Below are 15,666 nucleotides of genomic sequence, written 5' to 3'. Positions count from 1 at the left end.
TTTAGAAATATCGAAAATAAAAGGCATCCCTCTCTGTCTCCCCTGCTTATTCCTTTCCTCAGAACAAGAATTCTGTTGATTCTCATTCTGAAACCTTTACCTGTGTCATGTGGCTCTTATGTAGATTTCAAATAAGTAGCCTATCCATCCACTCTACTCTTATATTGCATACTATATACTTTCATCAATTTTTTTACCCATTCTAGTCTATCTACTAGTCTAGCCTTCTCAAAATCCAATAAGCTCAAAAAGACATCCTGCCCATTTTTCATGCTCCTTCCTAATAATGTTCTCATTAATTATGCTTAAAGTGTTTCCATGCCATTACTAAACCCAAATAGATCCTCACCTTGGCCTTCTTTGCACTTTTATATAGCCTTTAATTGAGGATTTTCAAATATCTTGGCTGCATCTGAAATTACACTTATCATCCTATAGTCCTATCTCACTACCACTTAACTTTTATCATTGGGATGGGGTTCAATTTTGATCTCCATCCCAAATTCGGACCAAGAATGTCCTAACTTTGGTGATCTGGTGTGTTCATGTCGCCCTTACACCTTGGTAGACATTAATTTAAAAAAGAGTCTCTTGAATAAGAGTCCTAATAGTTCTCTTTAGCTTGTGTGAAAAAATTGCCTGTTAATGAGGACTATAAGTTGTTAGTGTGATGATTGTAGCATAATGTAAATCTGTCATTCTTATATTCAGGAAATATAATTAGAAATTTTGGGATTATTAAAATAAAAACTGACTTTAAGGAACCTACATGGAAGTACATTTACATTATGAGAAAAAATAAAAGAGAAAAACAAGTGGTGAAATAATCTTGTGATTACAATTTTAGGAGATCAGATAGAGTGTGAACATTTTACCAATCGCAATGTTATTTTTACATTGTTTCCATGTTTTCATTGATGATTTCCCAATATCAGAGTTGTTCCTCTTTCAGGTAGGTCAATACTACTAATCCCTTAAATTACTTAGAGCAAAAAATGGTTCTCAGAAACTAAAAACACCAGAATGCCCAAACCACATTCCTAAATAATAATTAACAGTAAAAGTGATTGCAGCTGATCCCTAATAGGATAATAAGTAACTCACTGGGAAACTATAATAGTGTAATAAACCAATACGTGCCAAAGAAAGAGCTTTTGGCAATCTAGTATTTTATACATACATTTATATTTTGTCCAGTTTTGGAATTTGAAAAATACTTTGCTGTTCCTCTGGTGCAACTGAAATAATTGAAGAGCATTTCTATGTACTTCTCTGAAAAAAATCAACGAATATGAAACATATCAAAATATACCCCGTCAGTTTTAATGCATAATACTGTTCTTGATTTTGTAGCGTTGTATGACTCTGAGAAGTAATGAGGACCTTTCTTTTCAAACATGCACAGCATGGGAGAGCCAAGATGAGTCATTAAGCGGATTCTATCAACAAACAAAAGCCATTATGTTCTACAGTGTGCCACATAGAGGGTCTTTCCTTGCATCTCTCAATCTTCCTTTCCTTCTTCAGCAATCAGTTGAGTTGCAAGAGGTCAAAAATGGTACGTATGCATTTTTGTTTCGTATGATATTTATTATGGCTGAATTCAGTATTTTAACAAAGAAAGGTGGATACGATTCCAAAAAAAGCATGCGTAAATTAACCATGCTTCAAAAAATACAAGTGAATATTTCATGAAATGTTGAAAGATCTCAGTGGTAGATGTCTTACACTTGAGTTTAAGTATCCATATTCCATTGACCAATACAATGTATTTATTCAGCAGTCTACCATTTCAATGGCTTGAAATGGACACCGACCAGACACCTACATTTCTTAGCCTAAGATAAAAAGACAAAACCTGATCCTCCAGCCTAAAACACACTGTTCTCCAATTACACATACATTCTATCTACCTTCATTCCATTCAACTTCCCTATCCTTTCCCTACCTCTTCCTTGCTTCCCTAACATCCTCAGCTCCTTAATCAGTCTTGATCACTCCATTGCCATTCAAAATGCTCTGTACCCATCCTCCCTGCCTTTGGATTTCTTTCAATAACACTCTCTCCTCTCCCTCCATGCCTAGCACTTCCTCATTTGTTTTCCTTTCTGTCTACTTTGCCTTTTCCATCTTTCTCTGCACCTGAAATTTCAATAGCCTACAAATCCATGCCTATCATTTTGCTTCAACAACCAAGTTTCTAAGCTGTAAAAACCTGACTTCATACCAAAGTTTTCATTAGTCTTTCTAAATCTCTTTACTTAACCTCCCATCCATCTATTCCTTTTTTGTGTAAACTTCTTTGCAAAACACAATTCATCTGGCATCCCTACTACTGGACCATCTTGGTCCAGGGCACTTCCCCAATATGTTAACAGTTCCATGAGCTCTAGTTTTTGCTCTTTTATTAGAACATTTAACTTAACTTTCCTCCTTGAAAACATCATAACCATTTTTTTGCTCATTTGATTCACATCCTAAACTGATCACACTGATTTTTAATTTTGATTAAAGATTGTAACCCCTTGGCTTGACTGGCTTGGCATGATCTTCTTCAAACCTAACTCAATCTACTAATTTTTCATTGACTTTCATTGCAAACTCCAGTCCCTCCCTTCCCATTTCATCTACATGTATGTTGAAAAACATGGGTGATAATAGACACCCCTTTTACCTTACTCCTCTTTCTAACATTTCTCATCCCAACTCTCCATCCAACACATGCACCTGAGAAGTTAGACTCCTGTACAGATTACAGATAAGTCCCTTATTCCTCCACTCTACACCTATCTTCTGCAATACATCCATTTATTCCACCCAATTAACTTTGTCAAATACCATCTAAAAATCTACAAAACAACATATACATCCTATGTTTCTTTCTATAAATGGCCTCATTATTGCTTGGCATCACAGGTACCTCTCCCTCCTGAACCCAAACTGATGATCCATTAGTCTTCCTATCCACCCTTTCATTGATGATCCTAAGTGCCACCTTTGCTGCATGCAAAATCAAATTTATTGCTCATCATCCTCACATATGGCTGCCTTTCCCTTTCTTGGGATGGGAATTTACACTGACCTAACAAAATCTTCTGGCCTAATTTTTTCCTCATAAGTGCAATCAATAAGCCCATAGAGCTCTTCCTACAAAGCTTCCTCCACCCTTAAGTAATTCTACAGAAATATTTTCCACCTCCAGGACCTTATTTAATTTCAATTCCTTTAATGCCCTTGCTATTTCACCATTGAGTTTGCCTGGTCCTAAATCACCCAATGTATGTTATAATCTCATACTATGCCTAAACTTCCTGGCTTAATATACATACTGCATTGATAGTCTATGTATTCTTTCCATCTGTTGAATATTTGCTGGTTCAATTAGTATTTTTCCTGCTTTATCTTGGACGATGTGCTTAAATGTTCTCTTCTTGCTTCCTGATAGATTTTCACCTTTCTATGTACAAGGCGTGTTAAAAAAAATAAGGTGACTTTTCAAATTTCGCGGGCACCTTATTTTCGATTTTTTTTGGTTGTTCTGGTACATATGTCCCAAACATTTGCTTACAGTTTCAACACATATAGCATATCTAGTTTGTTATTAACAGATACCAACGTTAGATGTATTTTGATGTGCTTGGCGATTTTATGCTGTAAAAAATGGATCAAATAATTTGCATCAAATGGAATTAAATGCTCCAAAACACTGAAAATACTGACAGTGGTATATGGTGGGTCTGCTCTGGGTAAAAAAAAGGTTTATGAGTGTTACAAGCTCATCTAAGATGGCCGAGAAGATGCCAATAACAAACTTCCCTCTGGACGTCCCAGCACGTCAACAAAAGATGAAAAAGTTGAAGAAGTGAAGAAAATTGTTTTAAACAATCGTCGAATCTCTGTTAGAGAAGTTGATGAGGATGTTGATATATCCGTTGGCTTGTGCCATGCAATTTTTTCGGATGTTTTGGGCATGAGACGTGTGCCAGTGAAGTTCGTTCCGAAACTGCTTAATTTTTACCAGAAGAACCGTCGCATGAGCATCGCTCAGGAGCTGCTGAATGACGTCAACGATGATCCTGATTTGCTCAAGAGGATCATAACTGATGACGAATCATAGGTAAATGGTTATGACGTCTAAACCAAAGCCTAATCGTCCCTATGGAAGAACCCAGGAGAAAAAATGCATGTTCGACCAAATTTCAAGGTGTTGCTCACTGTTTTCTTCAATAACCGTGGCGTAGTGCATCAAGAGTCCTTACCACAAGTTTTTATGGTCAATAAAGAGTATTAAATAGAAGTTATGAGCCGTTTGCGAGAAGCAATACGATGAAAAGTCCGGAATTGTGGAAAAACAATTCATGGCTTTTGCATCACGATAGTGCACCTATTCGGAAAAGAAATACTTAGTTATTCCACGTATATTTTATTAAACACGACCTAGGTTTCGACTTACAGATTCATCATCAGGACTTTGTAAGTCGAAATCTAGGTCGTGTTTAATAAACTATATGTGGAATAACTAAGTATTTCTTTTCCAATATGAATCGCTTCCACAAATTGACGTCTCAAATCATTTTATTCATGCACCTAATCACTTATCGTTGCTTGTGAGAGCATTTTTTTTACCAAAAACAACGCCACAATCAAGCCTTAGCCACCATATTCATTGGATTTGTCCCCCGGCGACTTCTTTCTGTTTCCAAAACTGAAGAGACACATGAAAGGACGGAGATTTGCAACGATTGAGCAGATAAAGACTGCATCGCTGGAAAAGCTCAAGGCTATACCAAGAGGTGCTTATCAGAATTGCTCAGAGGATTAGAAAAACCATTGGCGCATGTGTATTATATCTGGGGGTGATTACTTGAATATTGAAGAATAGATAAATATTTTTTCATAAAAATATACAGCCACCTTACTTTTTGAACACACCTTATAGTGCACCCATTCATTTCAACCTTCACTCTTCATTTGTGAACTCTCAATGCTCAACTGCATCCTCCACCATACTCTATATCCCCACCTCCATTTATTATTGCTCTCTTAGTATCTCTTCCAACCTTGTGTTTCCATTCTTCCACTTTCTCCTCTCATCTATCTTTCTTATTATCTTGTCTTTAATCCATGGTTTTATTGTACTTCTCCAAATTACTATTCCTATAAATTTCTTTTGTGGCTTTCGATATCCCTTTTTTGTTCCCATTTTTCCTCTTTAGTACCTGCTCCCTTTCCCCACCCATTGTTTTCTCTTAATCCTGCTGATACTCCTTTCTTGCGGTTCCATTAATGTTTCCAAGTTTTACTTCCTTAACTGTCCTCCTAGTTTTATCTTTTTAAATTGGACATATCCTATTTCTTCCTCTCTCTGATTATGTATTGGCATACAGACCTGATGAATGACCAAATTCTTTCACTCAGATTTTACTTCTACTGATAATATTATATCATTCACCTGCTCTATTTTTACAGCACTTCTCCATAACTTATAATTCCCTACTACTGCCACCCTTTACTGCCTCTCTTCCCCATCCTCTATATACTACTCTATAATAAACAATCAAATAATCCTGGCTCCAAAATTCCATACCCCAATAATCATTAGATGATGGAAGCAAAATGTCTACTAGGAAAAAAATGTTAAGAGAAATAATTATGACTTACAATTCTACAGAATAGGGAGACATTTAATAAAGATCATATGAAATAAAATATAAGCATTTATAATAAACTAACTTAAAAATTCTGACTAAAACACAAATCTTCTGAACTCTTATAAAAGTTCAGCAGCATCGGAACAATTTATTTTCCTAATTTTTGCATCCCATTTTGAATTACAGATAGCCCTCACGTTCTCAGTCTTCACCAAAGGTTTCTTAGACTGTTTGAAACTGTTATGTCTAAAGCACAGGTGTTTAGTTTCACAGAAACAGATCTCACCCTCATGTCGGTCTTATTCATGAGAATCGTCTCCGTAGAATCGGCAGGTATGTGTTCGAAACTGACCCTACAATGTGTCCTGTAAATGCCCTGCAATTATAATTATAGCTCATGTGTCCTTTACAGATCCTAACATTGGAGACTTCTATGGTGTTTCTCTGGACCATCGAGAAATATGCAAACCTAGAAGCAGGTACGTAATCCACCACAGAGGCTAAGATGAGGGAGGAAAACCTTATACTTGGCCATTTCAAAAATATTCTAGTTAATATACAAGAAGAAAATCGATGGAATGATAGTTATGTTCTAATAATAATCCTCTTGGGTCTTTTTCAGAAAATGCTTCCTGTACCGGGAGCTAACCAATCTCATCAATAATGTTGTATGATGTCAATTTTTCATAGTGTACATTCCACAGTGCTGCAGTTATTTTGAAGTATTCACACAATTTTCACCAGTGATAAGGTGAATGGATGCTGTTCCTCAAAAACATTCAATAGCCAGCATGCCAAATTGATAAATTTTATTGTGTTGTTGCACATTAGCCAAAGACAATAGATTGTAATTGCATAACCTTGATTCTGTGTTTTCCACCATTACGGAAATTCAACTCCCAATGATGTAAAAATTGGAACTCAAAAGATGACGGGATTTTTCATTTGAAAGACAAACAAGCAATTACAACAGGTGTTCTAATTAATTATAAACAATCCGTTCATCTAATTAATTAGAACATTTTATTTGATTTTCAGACTGTTGGTTGCTGGTCAGCAATTTTGAAGGGACCCGAGTCATTTCACCAAACAATAATTATTCTAATTTTGCTAATTGTTTAGCACAGAATCAAGTAACATAGATCATGCAGTCATAAGTATTAATCCAACCAATACTACTAAAACATAAGTTTTTCAGAGCTGAAAGCCTGAATAATTTTCTGTTTTGAAGCATTTAGAAGTAGGCGAATGATTATGTGACAAGGTCGACTCCAGCATTTTCCCAGATGATTTAGAAGTAGAAAGTTCTCCAAGATGAAAAGTGATGCGTACGACCAGGAGATCTTAAAGAAGATAGATGCACAGTGATGGTGTTTCGTACCAGTAGGATTTCTCCAACTGCTACAGGAAGTGTAACTTGATGACCAGGTATGTGCCATGGCTATTTAATAAAATGAACTAGTTTGAGCATATAGAATAAGTGTATCTTGTAACTTAAACATTTAAGTAGTTACAAGCTCAGAACAAAAAGAAAGTTAAAATGTATAAAGCATCAAAAACCCAGGAAATAATCATGTGCAGACATGGGGTAGAATGTAAAGAAAATTGCTGGATGAGAGAATTTTAGATTTAAAAAGAAATTGAGTGAAGTCCACTCACTGGTCAAATAGAAAGAATTCCATTGCTTAATAAGTGATCATCAGCTTGTGCTGCTGGTTTAATTTTAGCCTAAAATGTACTCAACAAGAATTGGGAACTGCTCTCCATCAAATATATCAGTTTTAGATATTAATATCACAAATGATTAACTTTGAAAATAGTGTCATCCTGTTCTCATGTAAACTAGGAAAATATTACTTAATGTCTCTACTTCAATGTCCACAGATGAGAACTGTGATTAAAATAATCTCTAAGAGGTAAATACCAATTACTTCTTGAAATTACCACAGTCATTATCGTTGAAGCTCCTTAAATGACACATTTTTGAAAAAGTACCACTATTTAAAAAAATAATTGATGAAATAATATTAGAATACTTTATTCATTTTGAAAAATGGTACAACCATGTTAAATGTCATCAATATAAATATTATTTAACATATAAACATAAGTTCTTAATGAGTAAAGTGGGTGAGCAAGTAACCAGGTATATACCCTATTCTTGAAATTCTGGATACGGTCCGATTTCAACTGAGTAGGAAGATAGTTATACAGTCGTATGTTCATATTATGAAATGTGTTGTAAGTTGATGACAATCTACAATAAGTAGTATTTAGATTTGATTTACCTCTTGTATGTTAGTTATGGATGTTAGATCTTAATTGGTAAGCTTCTAGACTAACTTTCACATGAATCAGAGCCTTAAAGATATATAAACTAAATACAGTCATGTTTCCATACCTAATAAAAAAAAGGTTTGCAGGAATCATGTGGTGGTATATGGTAGCAAGAGAGCGAATAGCTCTCTTTTGTAGTAGCAAAATTTGTTTAACATGTCTGAAATGACCCCATAACTCAACACCATAATTGAAAATTGAAAGAAGAATTGCATGGTAAAGGGTTAAACAATACTCATTGGAAATGAGAAAGTTGAGCTTTCTTAACATATAAAAAGCTTTACGAAATGAAAAAAATAAAGAGAGGAAAGAAGGCGCACTTTTCAAATAGCTTCTTCAAAATTAAAAAATTAACGATCCATTTCTCTTGGGAACAATTCAAAAGCAAAAGTCCTCTCAGTAGTCGTATAAAAGGAGAGCTAATCTAATCACGATTTTTTATCCTAAGAAGTTTCACTAACTTCATTTCACCAACAAGGATAAACTTTTTCTGAATGGAACAAGAACCTCAGGTTAAATGTAAGAAATTTTGAATTTTAAGATGATAATGAGCAGATTATTTTTGAATGAGTATATAACTTAATGATACTTGAAATGCTAATTCTGCACTCTGTACTGAGTAGAGCTCTCATAATAAGCAGAAGATAAGAGATGAATATGGAGAACAATACACATTGAAGACAGCCACCTTAGTATGGTGCTATCATGGCAACTTACCTTTTCATAGCAGTGACCTTATCAGCCATAATTATGCAAAATCCCTTAACCTATCTTCATTCCATGCTATAATTCCACAATCGTGGAAAGGGTTTTTTTCCATTCATGTACTCACAAATATTAACATCATTTCTTAATGCCAACTCAAGGTCAGATGAAAAAGTTCAAGGAGACGGAACAATGTAAAACACTGGATGATGGTTTTGTGTGTATGTTAGGTGAGGCATTTGATTGATTGCATGCACAATTTTATCAGAGTTGATCATTAATTATTGAGTATTTTCATATTTCATGGGGTGTACATTAAGTTCATATCCGAAATAATTAAATTAGAAGTGCATGGATATCAAATGTTGCTAAACACTGGTCCTCAGTGCTCCTGAGACTTTTGTAACAATGAACAATTTTGGGCACTGAGGGTGATTACAGAAGCGCACACATCTGAATGCCAAGGGAAGCCTGAAATACTCTGCAACCCGGCTATTAAGTGTTTTAAGTTGTATCGGTTAACATAATCTGATATCTCACACGTGTACTTTGGCTTCCATTAGAGATATTCAGGGTTGTGTACAATCAACTCGTGCAGAATATTAATTGTGCAGGTGCTGAAGATGACAGTTAAAAACACCCTCTACGTACATCACATTTTGGTGAATAAATAGTGAAATTGTGGTGAATTATGAATGCAGGGATCGGTGTGCTCTCTCAGATGTTCTATAAAAGGGATGACAAATTTCACACTTGATAGAATATATTTGAATTTACATTTAATAACCCAAGTCCCAACCGTACCTGCATAATTCACCACTATTTCATTCTTTATTCATCAGCATGCGACCAAACAGGTGTTTCGTCATTATCTGTTCCTGCATCATGAATATTTAGCACGAGTTGACAGGATGCTATCATTAATGTTTCAATCGAAAATTTTCCCTTATTTCCACTTCTAGTGCCCAACAACCTAGATAATAAAACCCGCTCATGATGGGTATTACTTTTTATACGACAATCAAGTGTTAAAGGTATTAACATTAGTTGACGAATTCAATGAAGCTATCTAAGTGATAACCTGCACCTATCAAATATGTAAATGTAATTGATATGATAAGTAATATCCACCCAAATTTGTTCTCAAGCTACTTTTCAACTTTTATTTCAGATCACCTGTCACATCTGTCCATTCCATGAAGTTTCCAAAATACTCATCGATTTATTTTATTTAAAACATCCCAAAGGGATCAACTAACACAATTGAGATTGGCCAATCAATGCTGAAATTGCATCAGTGATGCTACCGGTTGTGCTAAGAGTTATAAGTAATACGTAATGCAGTGTACCAAAGAAGGATCAAGACTGTAAATTTTTGTTACAGTCTCTAAAAAACCTGTGATTGAAGTGCCATTGTTTTCCATTAAAAACACTATATTTTCTGCAAAGAAGAGCAGAAATGTTTATTTTCTGAAAAAGGAGCTGTTGTTGGTTTCCATTTGTATATATTTTAGGATAATTACACATATCAGTACTTATGGACAATATTTATGAACTCATAAACTTTGTATGTCTGGGTGAAAAGAATAATTGTTCAAAGTTGATTTTTAATAAAAATAAAATTGTATAAGCCATAATTTATCGATTTTATTAGCAAAAGTAAAAATTTCATTTTTAAAATTTCCCAACATTCCCATCACAAAAACGCGTTCAAAATATAGCACATTTGAAGTTCATTCAACAATTCACATGGAGAAACAACAACTTTAAAGTAATCAAAATTTTAAAAACTGTATCCTGTGAGATATAATATTTTTGGTATAATTCATTTACAAGACAAGACTAAGTTATTTTAAAGAAAAAACATGAAATAGAACATTATGCTGGAGCACTACTTTCACCAAATATATAATTTTAACCAAAATATGCTTCAAGCAATTTTTAAGGTTTTATTGATGAATATTAACAGCTTCTGATACAAAAATGACCGCCTGCAAATGAAATATAGATTTATCAATTAACAAAACATAATATTTTTAAACCTAAAATAAATTTTCCCATCACACTTTAATTCAAGACTGACAGACATTACATAAAATAATTATAAGAAAATACATCTACATCTGAGGATGATTAAAATTTGGCAATAGTAATCTATTATAATGCATGTAATCATTCAATTCTTGAGGACACAAAAAGAGGTTATGAGTTAGGCCTATAATGCCAAAAGGCAGTATAACCTCAGCTTATAGAAAGCTTGATTTTTACTTATGAGTTATGACTGACGATCAAGTAAATACACTACCAAATTGCACTTAAATGATAATTTCATTATTGGGTCAATTCTTAGCAAGCAATTAATTACCTAAATGTGATCTCTTGGGTTATGCCCTGTCTGTTGGCAATCGAATATTGGGTTTTCTTCTTCCTCCATTTAATCCCAAGCACCAAATTCTCATTGCCTTCCCAATAATGAGGGTAGGCATAAAATAATGTTATAACACTTAACAGCAATGTCTTGCACACAACTAACAGTATTCACTTACGTGAGAAGTTTTCCTCACTGACATCATCATATTATCATCATATGTAACCACAAACAAAAATTTCCAAATATAAGTAATTATTACCTAAACAGAGGGTGAATATGCAACCAATGACTTCTTGGTCATCACTTTACCGTTATGATATTGAAATAAATGCATCATGTCTATCCCTAGAGTAAACGGGTGGATTCTTGAAAATGTTTGTATCTAAGTTATAAGCAAAAGATACAGGAAATTGCCGTACATGGATTTTCACTGGGGGACTTAAAATGTCTATTTGAGAATGGGTTTACTATCTGCACTCAATATTAGCATACATTTATTCCTACCTTTTCACTCATTCACATTTCAAACAACTATTGTTTTGAACATGGTCAAAAATGTTTCAACTTAAAGGCTAAGAGCGGCATTTATACACTTAAATCAGCCAACGAACCCCAGTAATTTAGACTATTTGTATGATTTTCCAGGCAAATGTTACTTAATATTTCCCATTTCGACAATGACAAAATGAACATGGGATTCTAGCATAAAAAAACGTATTTCGGCAGCCCCACCAAATTTTCAGAACATACCTACAAGAACAATAAATGATGTTTATGAGGGCATTATGAAAATTTGGTGATTGTTGCTTTCCATTGTTAGAGATAAAATTTGAATAATGTTATCATTTTTGTAACACTACAGCCAATCAAAAGTAACAATCAGTGACCATCAAACATAAAATTCTATTTTAAACTTGAAATCGAAGGGATCCACTCTCATATGAACTGGTTCCGCAACTGTTTATAGAAGTCTTCTTCACTCTCATTTCTTGGATTCTTGTATTTTCTTCTTTCATCTATGAGACCTCTTATTTGAGCTGTTATCCATGGCTTCTAAGATATTTCCACCCTACTCACAAGGAGCTCATCTGCAGCTTTGGTAATAAGAGACGTTTCAGGTGTGATAAGGTGGAATGCCATGATTCAATATGAATGTCGTGATGAGATCAAGTTTCTTTTGGTTTTCTCACTTTTTTTCCCAATTCCATCATAATAATAGTTGCATCTACAAGCATGTTAATATGACTACTGACAACCACCCACCAAATATGGGCATGCCTAAGAAAAGCTGAGATGCTTGCATAGTTCCACCAATGTGAAGTCTCACACATCAAATGACAACAAAGAACACTGCCAAAAATTGAATTTTCAAGAATAATTCAGTGACACATGCATAATACACCATTCCTCAATTATTATTTGTGAAGACTTCAGCACAAGCTATTTGGCAGGTCTGTGATCCTCTCAAATATAATTTTAGTACAGAAAAGGAAGGAAACTGAATGCACTGGGGCATATAAGTGTTCTTAGACCGTGGTTCGATTTATAAACAATTACATTTAACTAATGCCTTATCCCTTGTGTCTTAGGCAGCTATACTATCTAAAAAGTATTCTCTAAAGATGATAAATTAAAGAGTTTCTAATTGATAGGGCACTCACCTTGATTCTGTAAAGGGAGATGATCATTTGTTTGTTTATATGGCAAATATTTTCAATAATTCATGCACATTTTTCATTTAAACCAACATTTAAATCATGATAATGCCATGACTTATTACTTATACGAGGTCGGTCGGGAAACCATCCAAGCAATATTTTGAGAAAAATAGCCCCCTTAGAACAATGTGGAGGCCTTGATGCTGTCCCCCCTTCCAAGTCCTCTCTTTTGGGACCTCACACACTCATCCCAGCATCTCTTCCACTTTCCAAAACAATCAGCAAAGTCCTCTTCAGGAATAGTCATCAACTGCCTTGCTCACATTCTCTTTTTTATCTTATCAAAGACAAGAATTTTGTGATGCAGTCGCGGGGAACTTTCTTCAAGCCACAAATGATGACCTAGGCTTTCTAAAAAAAGGTCATAGCTGGACATGAGTCATGGGCATAGGGCTATTATCATGAAACCAAAGCCCAGTCTTCCCAACAGTCGGTTGGCAAGATGAGGGAGAATGGGCAGATGAGACTGCCGATGACCATTCCTGAAAAGGACTTTGCCCATTGTTTAGAAAAGTGACATAGATGCTGGGATGATTGATTGAGATCCCAAGGGGAGCACTTCAAAGGGGGGGACTAAGGCCTCCTCATTGCTCTAGGGGGGCTATTTTTCTCAAAATATTGCATGGCTGGATACTTACCACAGAGACCTCATAAACATTGAACAAAATACTTCAAATTTTTAAGCCTAAGGATGCCAAAGTAAAAAGGAATCACCGGTTTGTTGGTTTGCATATATCCAAATGATTCAATGGGACTTCATAGAATTCTCCAACACCAAGGTCTGAAAGGGAACATCAAAAAAACTTCAAACACAGCAAAAGAAATTAAAAACATACACTAACAACCAAATTGATTAGGCGCACCTGCTGATTCTGCTGTCACAAATCTAAGTTGAAGTTTCAGCGATGTCACCGTTGTTGTCTCTGTCTCCACAAAACTTAGAATGTCCACAGGATGCCTCCCCACGAAGTTCATAAAGCGCTCATTCAGCCTAACCAATGATGGTGAATCTGAATGATAATTAATATTATTCATAGAGTATGAAATGGACCTCCAAATTTGACATGGCATACCTTGGATGTTTCCACTCATTAATTTAGTAACAATGTCTTATTTTCATCAAGTTCCCACGTCAGTCTAGTACACTTGTACAGTTTGCCTTCTCAAAAAGGGTGTTCCTATGAGTCATCTTCTCAGCATTTCTTGTGGTGCCTACGCAGTTCCTTCACGATAACCTCAGTGTTATTGCGATCATTCATGTGGTTAGACGGAGTGTACCACAGAATGTTGTTTCGGTTTTTGTCTACGTTTTTTATATATATACAGTGTGGTGAAAACTACCCTTCGATGTATAAAAGAATTATACATTGTGTATGGGAAAGTGACGATGAGAGCATTGAAAAGAAGAGAAGAAGGAGAGAGGGTCGCGAAGAAATTGTTCCAAAACACCTAGTGTGATTGATTATAATCGAGGATTGCGAGGTGTGGAGAAACAAGACCAGCGGCTGGTATGCTTCAAGTTGATGAGGAAGTTCATGAAAGGATATGAAAAAATGTTCTTTTATATGTTTGATATCGCACTGTACTTGAAAGTAAACAAAAAAAAGAAGAAAAAAACTAGTTTTCGTTTGGATGCTGCCGAGGCGTTATTGGCAAAGGCCACTCTGCCAAATTACAATGTTCGTGGACAGCCATCACAAGGTGAGATACCAGTCCGATTGCAAGCTAAAAATCGGGCTCATTTTCCTGAACAGGTACCTTCCCAGACTTTTGCCAGGCTGTTCTGAGAAGTATCATACTTTCTCTGATTATTAATTATATATATATATATATATATATATATATATATATATATATATATATATATATATATATATGTGTGTGTGTGTGTGTGTGTGTATATAATATTATGTATTCCAATCTATTGTATAATAATTTTGTCCTACTTTAAACATGAATATTTCCCAATTTTTAACTTCATGTATAGATTTATCAATGACTTACATCTAATTTTCTTTTTTGTTAATATTTAATATTAATATTATTACAGTTGTAGTTAAAAATAAAAATGTCTTGATGAAAAAAATCATTTAACAAGATACTTTACAATATGAAATAATAATAACTTTTTATTTCACTATTCTACGTTGATTACCAATTACAATATATTATTTAATTACCCACCATAACATTTTAAAAGAACCACAGAAAAAATAAATAGAGGATAGGGGTACGACATTCGGAAAATAAACTGAAGTGGAAGGGGTTAAGTATCTACCAGTTAAGTATTTAATATCATGACAATGCCATGTGGAATTCTTCGTAAATATTCACTGTAGCCAAATCTAAACAAAAGGGACAATAGAAATGGGGTTGAATTTACAACTGCTAACCAAAACATTAAAAACAAATAAATAGCTTGGTTCTAATTATGGTAAAATTTAAAAGAATTTCTGCAGCAGAATGTATATTATTCAGTTTAATAATTTATAAAACAGTATGATTTAACTTTATGTACAAATACGACTTTGAAAAATGCAATATATCATAATAATAATATTCAATTAACTTGTATAATATGCCTTGGACCATGTGCACGTATGTACGACAACATTTTCAACAAAATCCTTTAGGTGAGCAAATATTAATGAAGTATGTGTTTGAGCAAACTCCTGGCACATTGTATCATTGTATTTGGCTCATTCTGAGTAATACAAGTCACATCTCAACCAACAACTGATCTACCCGCGAGTTCATTTTAGAACCACCAATCCGTGGGGATCCCAAATGAATTAGGAGAGGCAAACCTAATTTGGCAGGAATGCTATGAGGTCTCATGAAGAGGAAGCCTGCCCTGACTGCCTCACCCGCTACACTCAGCTGA

General features: G+C 34.7%; 2 protein-coding genes across 4 annotated transcripts in view; one reads left to right on the top strand and one right to left on the bottom strand.

The window, feature by feature from the left end:
• LOC139689916 (uncharacterized) overlaps positions 1–10,330 on the top strand; it is a 152,646-nt gene extending 142,316 nt beyond the window's left edge. Inside the window, exons 5-10 of one of the 3 annotated variants that reach the window (XM_071587040.1) lie at positions 1,406–1,558; positions 5,838–5,984; positions 6,064–6,130; positions 6,274–6,402; positions 6,883–7,079; positions 9,865–10,330. In XM_071587040.1, coding sequence (XP_071443141.1) covers positions 1,406–1,558; positions 5,838–5,984; positions 6,064–6,130; positions 6,274–6,325 — 419 coding nt within the window. In that variant the 3' untranslated portion in view covers positions 6,326–6,402; positions 6,883–7,079; positions 9,865–10,330. Of the gene's footprint in view, positions 1–1,405; positions 1,559–5,837; positions 5,985–6,063; positions 6,131–6,273; positions 7,080–9,864 lie in introns of all 3 variants that reach the window. The other 2 variants (XM_071587038.1, XM_071587037.1) reach the window with 2 other exon arrangements.
• Positions 10,322–15,666, bottom strand: part of LOC139689915 (protein SERAC1) — a 63,030-nt gene continuing 57,685 nt past the window's right edge. Inside the window, exons 13-15 of the mRNA XM_071587036.1 lie at positions 13,646–13,792; positions 13,497–13,563; positions 10,322–10,684 (exon numbers count right to left, since the gene is read on the bottom strand). Of these exons, the coding sequence (XP_071443137.1) occupies positions 10,624–10,684; positions 13,497–13,563; positions 13,646–13,792 (275 nt within the window). The 3' untranslated portion in view covers positions 10,322–10,623. The remainder of the gene's footprint in view (positions 10,685–13,496; positions 13,564–13,645; positions 13,793–15,666) is intronic.

Source organism: Hetaerina americana, unplaced genomic scaffold, assembly GCF_022747635.1.
Source record: "Hetaerina americana unplaced genomic scaffold, ioHetAmer1.1.p SCAF_29, whole genome shotgun sequence".
NCBI classification, from domain to species: Eukaryota; Metazoa; Arthropoda; class Insecta; order Odonata; family Calopterygidae; genus Hetaerina; species Hetaerina americana.
This window is presented reverse-complemented; position numbering and strand designations above follow the sequence as displayed.